The 18,402-nt window shown below is 34.7% G+C and overlaps 1 protein-coding gene across 2 annotated transcripts in view; it reads left to right on the top strand.

Annotated features, from left to right (window-relative positions):
* Positions 1–16,529, top strand: part of DACT1 (dishevelled binding antagonist of beta catenin 1) — a 39,517-nt gene extending 22,988 nt beyond the window's left edge. For both annotated transcript variants that reach the window (XM_078784135.1, XM_078784134.1), the window contains exon 4: positions 14,325–16,529. In XM_078784135.1, the coding sequence (XP_078640261.1) occupies positions 14,325–16,135 (1,811 nt within the window). In that variant the 3' untranslated portion in view covers positions 16,136–16,529. The remainder of the gene's footprint in view (positions 1–14,324) is intronic.
* Positions 16,530–18,402: the final 1,873 nt, after the last annotated feature.

Genomic DNA, 18,402 nt, shown 5'->3' with positions numbered 1-18,402 from the left:
AAATATATTTTTAAGGAAAACAAATGTTTTCACGTCCGTAGGAGTGACGTAATGTCGCACATAATGACGTTCGCTGCCCGGTCATGAAAGAAATTATGATTCTCTTGCCAAAGTGACATGAAGATCAGGCAGTAAACCTCCCAACTGAGTTTCTCAACAGTCGTCAGCCTCAAGGACTTCCAACACACAGGTTGATTCTCAAGGTGGGAGCACCAATCATGCTTCTAAGGAATCTTGATCCACCAAAGCTGTGTAATGGAACACGATTGACAATCCAGCAAATGATGCCGCATGTCCTAGAGGCAACCATCCTCTCAGGACAATACAGAGGAGAGAAAGTATTCATTCCAAGGATACCACTTATTCCACCTGACCTTCCATTCTCCTTCAAGAGGATTCAGTTCCCCATCAGGCTATGTTTTGCTATGTCCATCAACAGGGCGCAGGGACAATCAATGAAGGTTGCAGGCCTGAACTTCACAGAACAAGTGTTTGCCCATGGCCAGCTGTACGTGGGCTGCTCGAGGGTTGGAAAACCAAGCAATCTTTATGTCTTGGCACCAAGTAAGAAAACCAGAAATGTTGTATACCCAGAGGTTTTGAGAAATTGAAAATTGAAAAAACGTCATGTAGGAAATGTACTGTGATATTGCTCTAAAATATACATGTTCTTTTCATCATATATTTGTATTATTCTTATTCAACCCGGGCGAAGCCGGGTACCTCAGCTAGTATATATATATATATATATATGTGTGTATATTGTGGCTGCTGCAAGGGTGAAGATGGCTGTGTGGAGGGGGATGAGGGGGGGGTTCTCTATATCGGAGTCTGGTTACACATGTCTGTCCTATGGGCTGCAGTGCTACCAAACATGGCTTGCATTATGAGGGACCCATTGGCTGTAAAAAAAAAACAAATGATGAAAAGCTTAATTTACTAGATTTTATACATTTTTCCCATATAGGGGGAGGGGGATATCTGTGTAACAGCTTGATTTATCACCAACCTTGACAGGAATATTGTGGCCCAATGGGTGTGTGGGATTGGGTGGCATAATGAAGAAAAAGAGAGAAGAAAAAAAGAGAGGCTTCAATACATTTTGAGATTTAAGGGTTTGGGGGGGGACGCAGGATTTGGAGTAGGTAGTAGAAGGGTAACTCTATTATAGCTGTAATTTATTGTCAATAAACTTTTCAAGGTTAGTACTACCGCATTGTCAGAATAAGTGGGGGTGATGGGTGGGGGGGGGGGGGGGGGGGGAGGCAAGGGAGTAAGGGGTTGTCTTGAGAACAGTGGGGGCATAGCACGGGGATCCCCTTTGTGCTTGGCGCTTGTTATATATGTCATTGGCCTGAGCAATAAAACAAAGTGGGGGCGCGGGTAGTGGGTGCGAGTGGTACATTTACCCCATTAATCCTTAACGTTGTTTGTTGCATCACGATACCATGTATGATTACAATGGCGCCTTGCCTTTGATGCCCATGCAACATGAAGCTGCTTCTAATTTATATATTTATTTCCCTCTTTGTCAGATCAGGTTTTCTTCTTCAGGCTCGATATTCCCATGAGACCCCAATGTAACCCACAGGTGTTGTTTTCTTCCCAATGGGTGGTAAAGGGGGTGTAAATGGAAAATGCTGAGGGTGCAGGTTACACTGTCCTTTGAACAATGCTGCTGCGCCAGCCACTCAAACATGAAAAGAAATGGTCATCGTGGATGATGTGTATCCTATGCTGTTTGAATACCACAATTATCCCCTCACATGTTCTGTTATAAGGGTTTTGATTTCATCTATAACAATAATTAACACACTGTGCAACATCCCCACCCCAAGCCCTCCCCACCCCATACCAACACGTCCTATCCAAAAGCTATTCTATGTCTAACCAGTGGAACTCAGGTTGTCTCATCCAACGATGTATTCCTTTCTTTTTCTACGACCTCTACTATGAGTACAATATCCATAAATGACTGCAGCAGCCAAGCTACCCGAACTGCCCTTTACTGTCCTCGTTGTAATGTATACGATATTACTTGCAAAATCGAAGTTTTTCAAGTAAATTGGTCGGTTGCGTTTGTTATCCTGTCTGTCTGTTTGTTTGTTACTTGTCCCCAAAAATTTTTTTTTGCAAGTGTGTTGATCACTCCGGTGTGTGTGTGTGTGTGTGTGTGTGTGTGTGTGTGTGTGTGTGTGTGTGTGTGTGTGTGTGTGTGTGTGTGTGTGTGTCCGCTCACTTATACTTGCCTACAGGTTAGTTTTAACCGATCTTCACGAAACTTCACCAAATGGTAGAATTCGTCGTGTATATTTTTGAGGTCAAAAGGTCAAAAGGTCAACCACTTTTTTCATATTTTTAAAATCCTAAATTTTTTTCCGATTGACTTGAAATTTGAATAGGATTTACATATCGGCTAACTGAATTCAACCACCAACAATTTTTGAGATCAACATCGGCCAAATGTTACGTGCTCCTCCCCAAACCCCGGTCACGGTGTACCTCCGAGCCCCAAAAGGAGTCACGGCAGAAAGATGTGTTATTATGTGTGTCAATGACCAATGGTGAAACCACACCAACCGATTGTTACCAAAAAAACAAGTATTGTATTAATGTCACACAAGAATAACAGCACAAGTACAATATACTTTCAATTGCACAACCAAAATACCATATAATTCCTATGATGGTACCATCAGTTTCTTACTCAATAACTCACTGTGCTCCAAGTAAGCGAAAAGAACATTCCCCAAAGTCTCTGTCCCGGCACCAAGCCAAAGTCGATCCACGCTCCGGTGATCGCAAGAAAAAGGTCGTATCGAGACCAGAATCCAGGTCGGCTGACAGTAAACGCTGCCAAAGAGGCGCAAAGGTGCACCCAAAAGGCGACTGGGAAATCACACCTTCGGATATGAACGTTCAACGGCTCCCAAACGGAGGACCGCAAATTCCCACTCGAAATCCACGTTACACACGCAAACCAGGCTAACGGCTGTGTGCGGTGAAATGGCTGGAGCGAGGTGAAAAGGCTGGAGCGATGCGAAATGGCGGGAGCGAGGCGAAATGTCGGGCGGGCCCGTAATGGAGGCGTACCTGCTCTCCAACAACGATTCTCTCCGGAATCGACCGCAAAACCCGTCACGCAGGTTTATCTGTCACAGCGATCACGACTCTGTCACTGAATCCCTTTCCCGGGAAAACCAATAGTCGCTCGTGACCCACGTTAGTCAGCGTCTGCTCGACCCCAACGCAGCTCTGCTTGTCTTCTCCCGACCTCCTTGCTCCGCTTTTTGCTTCCTCCTCTTCTTCTGGTTTCTCCAGATCCGGTTTCCGGTATCTCCCGATCCGGTTTCCGGTTTCTTTTAAAACACTAATTTTTCACCTTTTGAAAACAGTTATCTCCATTTCACTTAAATGATAAGAATAATAGTACATGGAACCAAAAATGCTTACGGTGGATGAAAACCACAACGACGGAAGTGACGAAGCCGTAACACAAAGGTCAACCACTTTTTTTGTTTTTCTAAAATCCTGAATTTTCATCCAATTGACTAAATTTGAAGAGGATTTACACATCAGCTAACTGAATTCAACCACCAACTATTTTGAGATCAGCCTAGGCCAAAGATTAACCACTTTTTTTGAATTTCTGAAATCCTCAATTTTCATCCGATTGACTTGAAATTTGAATAGGATTTACATATCAGCTTACTGAATTCAACCACCAACTATTTTTGAGATCAGCATAGGCCAAAAGGTCAATGTAGGCCAAAGGTCAACCACTTTTTTGGGGGATTTCTAAAATCTTCAATTTTCATCCGATTGACTTGAAATTTGAAGAGGATTTGCATATCAGCTTACTGAATTCAACCACTAACTATTTTTGAGATCAGCGTAGGCCAAAAGGTCAACATAGGCCAAAGGTCAACCACTTTTATGGATTTCTAAAATCCTCAATTTTCATCCAATTGACTTGAAATTTGAAGAGGATTTACACATTGGCTTACTGAATTCATCCACCAACTATTTTTAAGATCACTGTAGGCCAAAAGGTCAACATAGGCCAAAGGTCAACCACTTTTTTCAAATTTCTAAAATCTTCAATTTTCATCCGATTGACTTGAAATTTGAATGGGATTTACATATCCGCCAACTGAATTCAACCACAAACTATTTTTGCTATTACCATAGGCCAAAAGGTCAACATAGGCCAAAGGTCAACCACTTTTTTTCAAATTTCTAAAATCTTCAATTTTCATCCGATTGACTTCAAATTTGAATAGGATTTTCATAACAGCTAACTGAATTCAACCACCATCCATTTTTGAGATCAGCATAGGCCAAAAGGTCAACATAGGCCAAAGGTCAACAACAATTTCAAATTTCTAAAATCCTCAATTTTCATCCGATTCACTTGGAAATTTGAATGGGATTTACACAGCTAACTGAATTCAACCACCAACTATTTTTGAGATTACCATAGGCCAAAAGGTCAACATAGGCCATAGGTCAACTATTTCGAATTTCCAAAATCCCCAATTTTCAACCGATTGACTTGAAATTTGAATAGGATTTACATGTCGGCTAACTGAATTCAACCAACAACTATTTTTGAGATCAGCGTGGGCCAGAAGGTCAACATAGGCCAAAGGTCAACCCATTTTTTTCGAATTTCTAAAATCTTCAATTTTCATCCCATTGACTTGAAATTTGAATAGGATTTTCATAGCAGCAACTGAATTCAACCACCAACTATTTTTGAGATCAGCATAGGCCAAAAGGTCAACATAGGCCAGAGGTCAACCGCTTTTTTCGGATTTCTAAAATCTTCAATTTTCATCCGATTGACTTGAAATTTGAATAGGATTTTCATATCAGCCAACTGAATTCAACCACAAACTATTTTTGAGGTCAAAAGGATGCCCTACTGAGTGCCATTCTACTTTGTTCTGTTTTTCCAAGTGTCGCTCTTTGAGTGATCTTTCATCTGTTTGTTAATTGCCGGAATATATTCCGGCAAGTATTTTGGTTGGTTGGTTTGTCTGTCTGTCTGTCTGTCTGTCTGTTTGTGCGCAGTATTACGTCTACATCATTGCACATAGCATCGCCATACTTTACACACATATTTGCCTTGCCCTGGAATAGACTGTGCCCAATTTTTAACTCTCTAGGCCCAAGGTCAAGCTCAAGGTCACCCAAAACGTGAAATCAGGGGGGTCAAGTTTTTATTTAAAATATATTTCAAACCACTATAACTCAAAGTACAAGAGATATGCATACACTTACTGTTACTGACATATAGGAAGTCACATACGAAATTTCATTTGGCACCATGACCTTTGACCTTGAGTGACCTTGAAAAGTCAAACTCAAGGTCAAAAATTGTTTTTTTTTACTAATAACTCTCAAACATTATCCGATTCCCTTCTAACCAACACCAAAATGTTCATTATTCAATTCCCGAAAAATAACATGTAGCATAAAATGGTCAAAAATGCTCAGTTTTAATTATTTTTTGGGGTCAAAGGTCAGGGGGCCAAGTTTTCATTGAAAAGATATTTCAAACCACTATAACTCTGAAAGGACAAGAGATATGCATACACTTACTCAGTTACGTTCCATTGCTTAGCATATGTACATGTAGAGATTTCCTGCCATTGGATCGAAAATGGCCGATTTAAAAAAAAAAGTACATTCCGGGAAGTTCTCAGTCTCTGACCGATTTTTCATTTGTTTGTTTGTCTGTTTGTTACTTGCAAAATCGAAGATTTTAAAATTATATTGGTCGGTTGTGTTTGTGGTTCTGTCTGTTTGTTTGTCTGTCTGTCTGTTTGTTTGTCACCGGCCTACAGGTCGCAATTTTCAACCGATCTTCACGAAACTTCACCAAATGGTAGATTTGGTCAAAAGCAAGAAGCCTATTGTTTTGGGGTCAATAGGTCAAAAGGTCAACATAGGCCAAAGGTCACCAACTTTGCTAAATTTCTAAAATCCTCAATTTTCATCCGATTGACTTGAAATTTGAAGAGGACTTGCATATCTGGTCACGGAATTCAAACACCAAGTATTTTTGAGGTCAACATAGGCCAAATGGTCAACATAGGCCAAATTTCTAAAATCCTCAATTTTCATCCAATTGACTTGAAATTTGAAGAGGAGTTGCATATCTGGTCACTGAATTCAACCACAAAGTGTTATTGAGGTCAACATAGGCCAAAAGGTCAACATAGGCCAAAAGGTCAACATAGGCCAAATTTCTAAAATCCTCAATTTTCATCCAATTGACTTGAAATTTGAAGAGGAGTTGCATATCTGGTAACTGAAATAAACCACCAAGTATATTTGAGGTCAACATCGGCCAAAAGGTCAACATGGGCCACATTTCTAAAATCCTCAATTTTCATCTGATTGACTTGAAATTTGAAGAGGACTTGCATATCTGGTCACTGAATTCAACCACGTATTATATTTTAGGTAAACACAGGCCAAAAGGTCAACATAGGCCAAATTTCTAAAATCACCAATTTTCATTTGATTGACTTGAACTTCGAAGAGGATATGGTCACTGAATTCAACCACCATCTATTTTTGAGGTCAACGTAGGCCAAAAGGTCAACATAGGCCAAATTTTTAATATCCTCAATTTTCATCCGATTGACTTGAAAATTGAACAGCATTTGCACATTGAGTCACTAAATAGGGAAGCTAACTGTTTTAGAGGTCAAAAGGTCAAAGGTCAACTCAAGATCTGCCTTCCAAAATCATCATTTTTCATCTGAAAAATCGTCACTTTTCATCCTCTTGACCCGAGCTTTGATCAAGATTGTAAATTTTAATCTTCATGAAATGGACAATTTGCTGTATCAATGGAAAACTTTTGGGGGGGGGGGGGGGCGGATTTTGCAAGTATCGTGCTACGCATGACGTCTTCTTGTTTGTTTGTTTGTTTCCGGTCTACAGGTCGCAATTCTAAACTGATCATCACGAAACTTGACCGTCATAGAGGTCGTCACAATTTAGAAGCCTTTGGTTTTGAGGTCAAAGGTCATATGGAGGTCAAATTTCTAAAATCCCCATTTTTAATCCAATTGACTTGGAAATTGAACAACATTTGCACATTGAGTCACTAAATTGGGAAACCAAGTATTTTTGAGGTCAAAAGGTCAACTCAATGTCAAACTTCCAAAATCATCAATTTTCATCTGAAAAACCATCAGTTTTCATCCGATTGGCTGGAAAATTTAGCAGCATTTGCATAGTGCCTCATTGAATTGGGAAACCAACTATTTTGAGGTCAACTCTAGATCAAACTTCTAAAATCATCAATTTTCATCTAAAATCATCGCTTTTCATCCTATAGGTCGTACAAGTCCAGAACCGAGCTTTGATCAAGATCGTCAATTTTGATCTTGATGAAATGTACAATTTGATGGATCAATTGCAACCTTTTTTTGTGTGGAGGGGTGGATTTCACATGTATTGTGCTCTGCATGATGTCTTCTTGCTTTGTCCTTGTGCATCTATATTTTTGGTCCTGGTTATAATGTACATTTTATTTTGTCATGGTTAAAATTTATATTTTATTTTGTAATGGTTATAATGTATATTTTATTTTGTAATGGTTATAATGTATATTTTATTTTGTTATGGTTATAATGTATATTTTATTTTGTCCTTGTTGTATATTTTATTTTGTAATGGTTATAATGTATATTATATTTTGTCATGGTTATAATGTATATTATATTTTGTCATGGTAATAATGTATATTATATTTTGTCTTGGTAATAATGTATATTTTATTTTGTCATGGTTATAATGTATATTTTATTTTGTAATGGTTATAATGTATATTATATTTTGTCATGGTTATAATGTATATTACATTTTGTCATAGTTATAATGTATATTTTATTTTGTCATGGTTATAATGTATATTTTATTTTGTCATGGTTATTGTATACATTTTATTTTGTAATGGTTATAATGTATATTTTATTTTGTAATGGTTATAATGCTTATTTTATTTTGTAATGGTTACAATGTATCTTTTATTTTGTAATGGTTCCAATGTATATTTTATTTTGTAATGGTTACAATGTATATTTTATTTTGTCATGGTTATAATGTATGTTTTATTTTGTCCTTGTTGATGTATATTTTATTTTCCTTGCTGTAATGTATTTTATTTTGTAATGGTTACAATGTATATTTTATTTTGTAATGGTTATAATGTATATTTTATTTTGTCATGGTTATAATGTATATTTTATTTTGTCATGGTTATAATGTATATTTTATTTTGTCATGGTTATAATGTGTATTTTATTTTGTCATGGTTATAATGTATATTTTATTTTGTGATGGCTATAATGTATGTTTTATTTTGTCCTTGTTCATGTATATTTTATTTTGTAATGGTTATAATGTATATTTTATTTTGTCATGGTTGTAATGTATATTTTATTTTGTCATGGTTGTAATGTATATTTTATTTTGTCATGATTATAATTGTATATTTTATTTTGTAATGGTTATAATGTATATTTTATTTTGTCCTTGTTGATGTATATTTTATTTTGTCATGGTTATAATGTATATTTTATTTTGTAATGGTTATAATGTATATTATATTTTGTCATGGTTATAATGTATATTACATTTTGTCATAGTTATAATGTATATTTTATTTTGTCATGGTTATAATGTATATTTTGTCATGGTTATTGTATACATTTTATTTTGTAATGGTTATAATGTATATTTTATTTTGTAATGGTTATAATGCTTATTTTATTTTGTAATGGTTACAATGTATCTTTTATTTTGTAATGGTTCCAATGTATATTTTATTTTGTAATGGTTACAATGTATATTTTATTTTGTCATGGTTATAATGTATATTATTTTGTCCTTGTTGATGTATATTTTATTTTCCTTGCTGTAATGTATTTTATTTTGTAATGGTTACAATGTATCTTTTATTTTGTAATGGTTCCAATGTATATTTTATTTTGTAATGGTTATAATGTATATTTTATTTTGTAATGGTTATAATGTATATTATATTTTGTCATGGTTATAATGTATATTATATTTTGTCATGGTAATAATGTATATTATATTTTGTCTTGGTAATAATGTATATTTTATTTTGTCATGGTTATAATGTATATTTTATTTTGTAATGGTTATAATGTATATTATATTTTGTCATGGTTATAATGTATATTACATTTTGTCATAGTTATAATGTATATTTTATTTTGTCATGGTTATAATGTATATTTTATTTTGTCATGGTTATTGTATACATTTTATTTTGTAATGGTTATAATGTATATTTTATTTTGTAATGGTTATAATGCTTATTTTATTTTGTAATGGTTACAATGTATCTTTTATTTTGTAATGGTTCCAATGTATATTTTATTTTGTAATGGTTACAATGTATATTTTATTTTGTCATGGTTATAATGTATGTTTTATTTTGTCCTTGTTGATGTATATTTTATTTTCCTTGCTGTAATGTATTTTATTTTGTAATGGTTACAATGTATATTTTATTTTGTAATGGTTATAATGTATATTTTATTTTGTCATGGTTATAATGTATATTTTATTTTGTCATGGTTATAATGTATATTTTATTTTGTCATGGTTATAATGTGTATTTTATTTTGTCATGGTTATAATGTATATTTTATTTTGTGATGGCTATAATGTATGTTTTATTTTGTCCTTGTTCATGTATATTTTATTTTGTAATGGTTATAATGTATATTTTATTTTGTCATGGTTGTAATGTATATTTTATTTTGTCATGGTTGTAATGTATATTTTATTTTGTCATGATTATAATTGTATATTTTATTTTGTAATGGTTATAATGTATATTTTATTTTGTCCTTGTTGATGTATATTTTATTTTGTCATGGTTATAATGTATATTTTATTTTGTCATGGTTATCGTATACATTTTATTTTGTAATGGTTATAATGTATATTTTATTTAGTAATGGTTATAATGCTTATTTTATTTTGTAATGGTTACAATGTATATTTTATTTTGTCATGGTTATAATGTGTATTTTATTTTGTAATGGTTACAACGTATATTTTATTTTGTCATGGTTATAATGTATGTTTTATTTTGTCCTTGTTGATGTATATTTTATTTTCCTTGTTGTGATGTATATTTTATTTTGTTACGTTTATAATGTATATTTATTTTGTAATGGTTATAATGTATATTTTATTTTGTCATGGTTATAATGTATATTTTATTTTGTCATGGTTATAATGTATATTTTATTTTGTCATGGTTATAATGTGTATTTTATTTTGTAATGGTTATAATGTATATTTTATTTTGTCATGGTTATAATGTATATTTTATTTTGTCATGGTTATAATGTATATTTTATTTTGTCATGGTTATATACATTTTATTTTGTCATTGTAATAATGTATATTTTATTTTGTCATGGTTATAATGTATATTTTATTTTGTCATGGTTATAATGTATATTTTATTTTGTCATGGTTATAATGTATATTTTATTTTGTCATGGTTATAATGTATATTTTATTTTGTCATGGTTATAATGTATACTTTATTTTGTCATGGTTATAATGTATATTTTATTTTGTCATGGTTATAATGTATATTTTATTTTGTCATTGTAATAATGTATATTTTATTTTGTCATGGTTATAATGTATATTTTATTTTGTCATGGTTATAATGTATATTTTATTTCGTCATGGTTATAATGTGTATTTTATTTTGTAATGGTTATAATGTATATTTTATTTTGTCATGGTTATAATGTATATTTTCTTTTGTCATGGTTATAATGTATGTTTTATTTTGTCATTGTAATTATGTATATTTTATTTTGCCATGGTTATAATGTATATTTTATTTTGTCATGGTTATAATGTGTATTTTATTTTGTCATGGTTATAATTTATATTTTATTTTGTCATGGTTATATTATACAGTATATATTTTATTTTGTCATGGTTATATACATTTTATTTTGTCATTGTAATAATCTATATTTTATTTTGTCATGGTTATAATGTATATTTTATTTTGTCATGGTTATAATGTATATTTTATTTTGTCATGATTATAATGTGTATTTTATTTTGTCATGGTTATCATATACATTTTATTTTGTCATTGTAATAATGTCTATTTTATTTTGTCATGGTTATAATGTATATTTTATTTTGTCATGGTTATAATGTATATTTTATTTTGTCATGGTTATAATGTATATTTTATTTTGTCATGGTTATAATGTATATTTTATTTTGTCATGGTTATAATGTATATTTTATTTTGTCATGGTTATAATGTATATTTTATTTTGTCATGGTTATAATGTATATTTTATTTTGTCATTGTAATGTATATTTTATTTTGTCATGGTTATAATGTATATTTTATTTTGTCATGGTTATAATGTATATTTTATTTTGTCATGGTTATAATGTATATTTTATTTTGTCATGGTTATAATGTATATTTTATTTTGTCATGGTTATAATGTATATTTTATTTTGTCATGGTTATAATGTATATTTTATTTTGTCATGGTTGTAATGTATATTTTATTTTGTCATTGTAATAATGTATATTTTATTTTGTCATGGTTATAATGTATATTTTATTTTGTCATGGTTATAATGTATATTTTATTTCGTCATGGTTATAATGTGTATTTTATTTTGTAATGGTTATAATGTATATTTTATTTTGTCGTGGTTATAATGTATATTTTATTTTGTCATGGTTATAATGTATATTTTATTTTGTCATTGTAATAATGTATATTTTATTTTGCCATGGTTATAATGTATATTTTATTTTGTAATGGTTATAATGTATATTTTATTTTGTCATGGTTATAATGTATATTTTATTTTGTCATGGTTATAATGTATATTTTATTTTGTCATTGTAATAATGTATATTTTATTTTGCCATGGTTATAATGTATATCTTATTTTGTCATGGTTATAATGTATATTTTATTTTGTCATGGTTATCGTATACATTTTATTTCGTCATGGTTATAATGTATATTTTATTTTGTCATTGTAATGTATATTTTATTTTGCCATGGTTATAATGTATATTTTATTTTGTAATGGTTATAATGTATATTTTATTTTGTCATGGTTATAATGTATATTTTATTTTGTCATGGTTATAATGTATATTTTATTTTGTCATTGTAATAATGTATATTTTATTTTGCCATGGTTATAATGTATATTTTATTTTGTCATGGTTATAATGTGTATTTTATTTTGTCATGGTTATAATTTATATTTTATTTTGTCATGGTTATAGTATATATATTTTTTTGTCATGGTTATAATGCACATTTATTATGTCCTTGTTATTATGTATATTTTATTATGTCCTTTTTATAATGTATATTTTATTTCATCTTTGTTATAATGTATATTTTATTTTGTTTGTTATAATGTATATTTTCTTTTGTCTTTGTTATAATGTACGTTTTATTTTCCTTGTTGATTTCCATTTTATTTTATCTTTCATGGATATATTGTATTTTGTCCTGATTATAATGTACGTTTCATTTTGCGGTGTTTTACGTCCTAACACGAACCATACATGGTGATGGAATAGGGGAGGCACTCTCTCTTCAGGTTGTATTTATCTTTCCAATGTTTAAACTTAACAAAGCAAATCTTTATTTATTTACTACTATTCTCTTTTATTCCCCGACATGTTTTGTTTCGTTCATCTTTCTGGAAGAATCGATCTTATCTGTAGTATAAAAGGAGCCATGTCAGTCTGTCTCTTTGTTTTGTTATAACTTAAGAACAGATTAACGGATTTCAATCAATCAAACTATGGTGGATTTAGGGAACTCTCAGGAAGGTTTGTTGGGCAAAGAATGTTGGTTTTTCTGTGGATACATGAGCACACGTGTCGAAACTGCAAACGCCAACTTGCGACTGGCTATCACCGCACAAATGGCAAGATCTCCCAGGAATCCTTTTTTTGGTTCTTGCTTCATAGATTAGACATCGCAGCTATGCGGAAGAAATGGAAAGCCTGGTTTTTTTTTTGGTTTTTTTTAGCAATTACACAAAGGCTAGGTCAAAGAGACCTCAGTGTTTGTTTCCTGCCATGGCCCATGCCTAATACGTACCCTCCACAGTTTGATCAAAAGAGAGGGAGAGGGTGCGAAATTATTTTATTTTTATCTTCCTCTTAGTGTGTTGCATATTATTCGCAATTCAGCATATAAAAACGCTGTGATTAATATCCCATTACCACTCTCCCCTCTTCCTTGCTGCCTGAGTATATAGCTAGAAAGACCGGTGTCTATATACATTTCATTTTTACCACTTTTTTTTTACCAATTTTTACCACATTACCACTATTTTTTCGTCAGTGAAGCGACAGGTCTTACATTCTAGTGATGTGTAATTTGAGTAATCGTTGTCCCTCTTGCTTCTTCCTGTCTTCCAAACATTATGACTAAGATTCCTTCATCAACTGGTCACTCCACATGATCTCATTTGCACAAACTAAACGTATGTGAGTTGATGGATTTGCAACAAGTAAATTTAATAGTTTTTAAAAAGGACGTGATAGTCAATTTGGAGATTCCAGAGGGATATTTAATTATTTACTTTCCCTTTGAACGAACCCATAATCGGGTTACCTTTGTCACACTTTTGAAGCATACCGTTTGATTCGGCCTGCTGGTTGTTGTTTCGGACTGTTGCTTGCTCCCACGGTTTACGATGCTGGGATCCCAGGTTCAAATCCCATATAATATGTCAACATCTTGTGTATTAATCTCCTTGTAATTTATGTAAAAGCAAACTGTCTCCTAATCTCCTGCTATTACGTGAAATGGTGATCTCCAATTTTTGAACATGATTCACTACATTATGCATTTCAATTGCAGAATGCTCAGTCAAAGTTGATCTGTTCGTAAAGTGCTGTTGTTGTCCCATTAAATGTTCCGACATTGTGTTTTTGGTGTTTGTGTTAAAGACTGAGGTTAACTTGACCAGTCTGATTGATGCAAGTTTATTATTAAAATGAGGCATCCCTCCAATTCAATATTCCTGAAGACGTACGTACAGCATCAATGTATTCCCGTGCGAGGTGTGTCCGCAGTGTCATATTCCTTAGGGTCGTCAATCCCCTTGGTAATCATATTTTAACTGGAGAAGTTACGAAATAAACCTTTACATTATATCTATAGGTCAAGCCATCACCTGATATATTTTTCCTCCCCCTCTCCCCCATCTTGCAGGTGACCTGGATCATGATAAAAACAGCAATGCATGCAGAGAGAGCTGCCTGGTACCTTGCTCACGATCCATGGACGTCCTCAGTACCTGGCTGCCCATTGGTCAGGCTCGCTACTGCTACGACCTCATATCCAGGGATGGAAGTGATCTCTACCACTACCCAAGCCCCTTACATGCTGTGGCTATCCAAAGCCCACTGTTCCTGCTCTCATCTGGAAGTGTGGACCCTGCAGCTTCCACCAGTGAAAGCCAATGCCCTCCCATTTGTGCTTACAACAAAAGCTCTAGTGGGCAGCATAGGGATACTTCCGCTACTAAGGGATTGAAAGTTCCCAGCACTGCTCTGGGAAAGCCTAACGTGGCTGAGAAGTTAAGTGATTACATTTGCAGCCTAATAGATCGTAGAAGGCTGGCGGGGATAGAAAAAGGTGAATTGGCTGAAGGGTTTAATCCCAGCCCCAGCCTGCCCATCACAAATGGCCGCCTCAGGCCCAAGGTTTGTGAAGATGCTTTATTCTTGCAAGTAGGAACACCGATCACACAGAAGGACAAAAACAATGGCAATGTGTTGAAGAATAGTGGGAGACAGCCATATTCAGAACAAGCTTTGCCTATGGTTGCAGTTTTGCCTCGCTGTTCACTTGTCGGCGACCAAGGTACAGAGAATGTACAACAAGAAAAGGCGATGATCCCTTTACAAAGGCAACACCTGCAGCAACCCAAATTGGTGGCTAATATTTCCCCGTTGAGAATGGAGTCTTTGCAGAAGCAGCCTGTGAAGCATCCTCGTGTTGATCCCACAACTACAGAAATGTCCCATTACACAGTGAAGAGACCAGTCAAAGCAATAAAGCCTCGTGCATCACTAGCGCGCATCGATGAGCTCCCGGCATATCTTGATGTCATTCGGTCAATAAAGGACACCCGTTTGGTGGTGGGGATACGACGCCAAGATAAATCTCCTGACCCCATTGCCCGTGTGAAGCCGTTACATAAATCCGACAAAATGTCTGCTCACAAGCCTCCCCTTGTGACTGTGCAGCCACGAACAGAGGCGAGACCAGGACGTAACGGTAAAAAGGTCAAACCTGTAGGTTGGAGTAGGTCTCACTGCAGTAGCATGGAGAGTGTAGAAAGCAGGAGGAAAGGCCTCAAGGCTTGCAGTAGTGGAGCGGCCCGAAGAGGCCCTTCAGATTCGATGCCACCATCCATCACAGCACGAGGTGCCTTTACAGAGAAGGGCAGCAGGAGGGATGAAAAAAGGACATCGTGCATGGAGCCATGTTGCAACGAGGTCAGGATGAAGACCGAGAGAAGGTCCAAAGTGGGTACGGTGGTGGGCCACAAGATCGGGCGAAGGCCTCCAGGTAAAAGGATGTGCAGGGCTATTCCTCGAAGCGTTGGGCACAATAGGCGTGTGCTCCTCTTGCACAGACCTCGTGTGTCTGCGTACGGAGAGAGCGATTCTGAGCTATCGGAGTTCTCGGCCGAATGTGAATCGCTTTTTCATGGTACAGTGTTGGACACGAGCGATGGCGAGATGAGCGACTTCACGACCAACCGCTTTGGAGATGGGGAATCGAGCGCCATCGAGGGGCACGGATGGGAAAGTCTCGATCAAGGCAGCGACTGGGAATCCACCGACAGCCCTTGTAGTGCCGTCAATGGACAAAGTTCAGCTCCTGATCAAGGACAGCTCGATCCCCAAAATAACTCTGCGGCCAACGTGTGCCGTATCAAAGCTTCACGGTCCCTGAAGAAGAAGATGCTCCACTTTCGTTCTGGTTCACTCAAGGTTATCACAACAGTTTAACAGTTAACCTGTTCAATGAATGAGGTTTTCTGGATCAACGTGTTTTTTGTGTTTTTGTATTCGGTGCTTTTCGACTTTTTTATTTTGAATCATTTTATACACTTTTTACTTGCATTTTGCACATCTTTCATTTTATTCTTCTTCAACTGCACAGTCTGAAACCCATTTGGATTTTTTTTTTAATCTTTCACTTTTACTTGGAAAGTGAAACAATCTGCTTTGGTAACTTGACAATCTTATTTAAAGGGGTTTTATTTTTTTGTGTATTTAATTTTGCATGATTTGCATTTTTTTTTTAAACGTGCTGTGTACTATAAATGTAAATAGATGTATTCTTTTTCTTTTTTTAAGTGTTTTTGCCATGATGAAAGCTCAAATAAATGTTTTCTCCATATGTGCTTTTGGCGTGTTTTTATTTTTGTGGACTCGTCAAAACGTATTCGGCAAGAATCGAAAGAGCTGTGGGTGGGCTGGGATACCAGGGTAGTCCCACAAGATCTATCAGAAATCTTTGTTCAATCCCACACTGGTAGGCCTTTGAAAACGAAGATGTTCTCACAGATGTTTCATTGGTGCAGGCTTTTTCACATCCCCATTTCCCCTTCCCATTTTCCCTCCTACCCCACCTTCTGGGACCGCACATGGCGGGGCGGTCTTTGGGACTAATGAATAAGGATGGTGTTTTAATTCTTGGTTTTAAATTTTAAATGGTCTTTTTTTTTTTTTTTTTAAGTAACTCTGCATCATTTTTGTGCGTTGATGTCAAATGTATTTATTGCGGGAGGCAGTGAGTGGGTAGAGGGTGGGGGTGGGTTAAATGTAATGAAAGTCATGGTAATGTAATCCCCAACTACAAAGATTCGTTATTTTAACTTGTATCATATGAAAGTAGTTGATACATACATTGTTCTCTTATAAAATGTCGTTAATCTTTATTTTTGTCCAAACTGCCAACAACAAAGGGATGATTAATCAATTTCACGGTTTGTGATGAGTCTCATTTTTGAGCATGTCTCCTTTTTGGAAGTTTGGCTATTTCCACCCATTTGGTGGATTTAAATGAAAGTAAAATGAGGGAAGGGAAGTGCAGGCAATTTAGTCCATCCAACAGGTGCAGCTTGTCTTCGACCATCGCCCAATAATGTGCCACATGTATCAACAACTCATCACACATACAGGTAGGTTATTGTTTTTTTTATTTTGGGGTAAGGAGAGGTGAAGAAGGGGCCAGTTGATGAGGATGTTTGTTTGAATGTTGATACGGTGGATGTGTTTTTTTATTGTTATTATTATTTTTATTATTTTTACTTTGGCACGACAAAATTCCTTCAAATTTTCTGATAGGTGCTGATTGTAAACAAGGATTTCCTGAACAACTGCTCACGCTCTCAAGTTTTATCTACCCTCAAACTTCATCACTTGCTCACTTCCTCTACTCCAACTACATCATCCTTCGTCAACTCCTTTTCCTCCAGCAAAAGTCGTTTTGGGTGCATTTCCTACCATCATCTCTCTCTATCCTCCGTTTACAATGCCATTGTGTGGTATCTACTCGGTCCTACACCTATTGTTGAGATCTTAAATTTATACTTCTATAAATACTTCACTGTTTGTTTAAGGGGGAAACCAAATGCTATTTTTTTTTATCTGAAAACCATTGAAAATCATTCATCATGTTCTAATTTGAAGGGAGTTTTTTTTTACTTTTTCTTGGCAATCACAAAGTGCTCAAAAAAGCCCTAAGTTGTCAATTTTCGCCAGTGATGTCACATTCAGAACCGACCTTGATCCAAATGGTGACTTACAGCACCTTCAGAAAGTATTCACACCCCTTGACTTCCTCACATTTTGTTGTTACAGCCTGTATTTCAAATGGATTAAATTGAGATTTTTTTTTGTCACCGATCTACACAAAATACCCCTTATCATGACAGTGAAAACATGTTTTTAGAAATCTTTACAAAAATTTATTGAAAATGAAAGACAGAAATATCTAATTTGCATAAGTATTCAGCCACGTGAGTGGACACTTTGTAGAAGCCTCTTTAGTAGCAATTACAGCTTCGACTCTTCTTGGATATGTCTATCAGCTTTGCACATCTGGATTTAGGGAGTTTCTCCCATTCTTCCTTGCAGATTTGCTCAAGCTCTGTCAAGTTGGATGGGGAGCATCAGTGAACAGCAATTTTGAAGTCTTTCCACAGATTCTCAATGGGATTCAAGTCTGGGCTTTGGCTGGGGTATTCAAGGGCTTTCACATTCTTCGT

Source organism: Myxine glutinosa, chromosome 9, assembly GCF_964187855.1.
Source record: "Myxine glutinosa chromosome 9, kmMyxGlut1.1, whole genome shotgun sequence".
NCBI classification, from domain to species: Eukaryota; Metazoa; Chordata; class Myxini; order Myxiniformes; family Myxinidae; genus Myxine; species Myxine glutinosa.
Note: the sequence above shows the minus strand (reverse complement) of the source record. Positions and strands in the feature narration are given on the sequence as shown.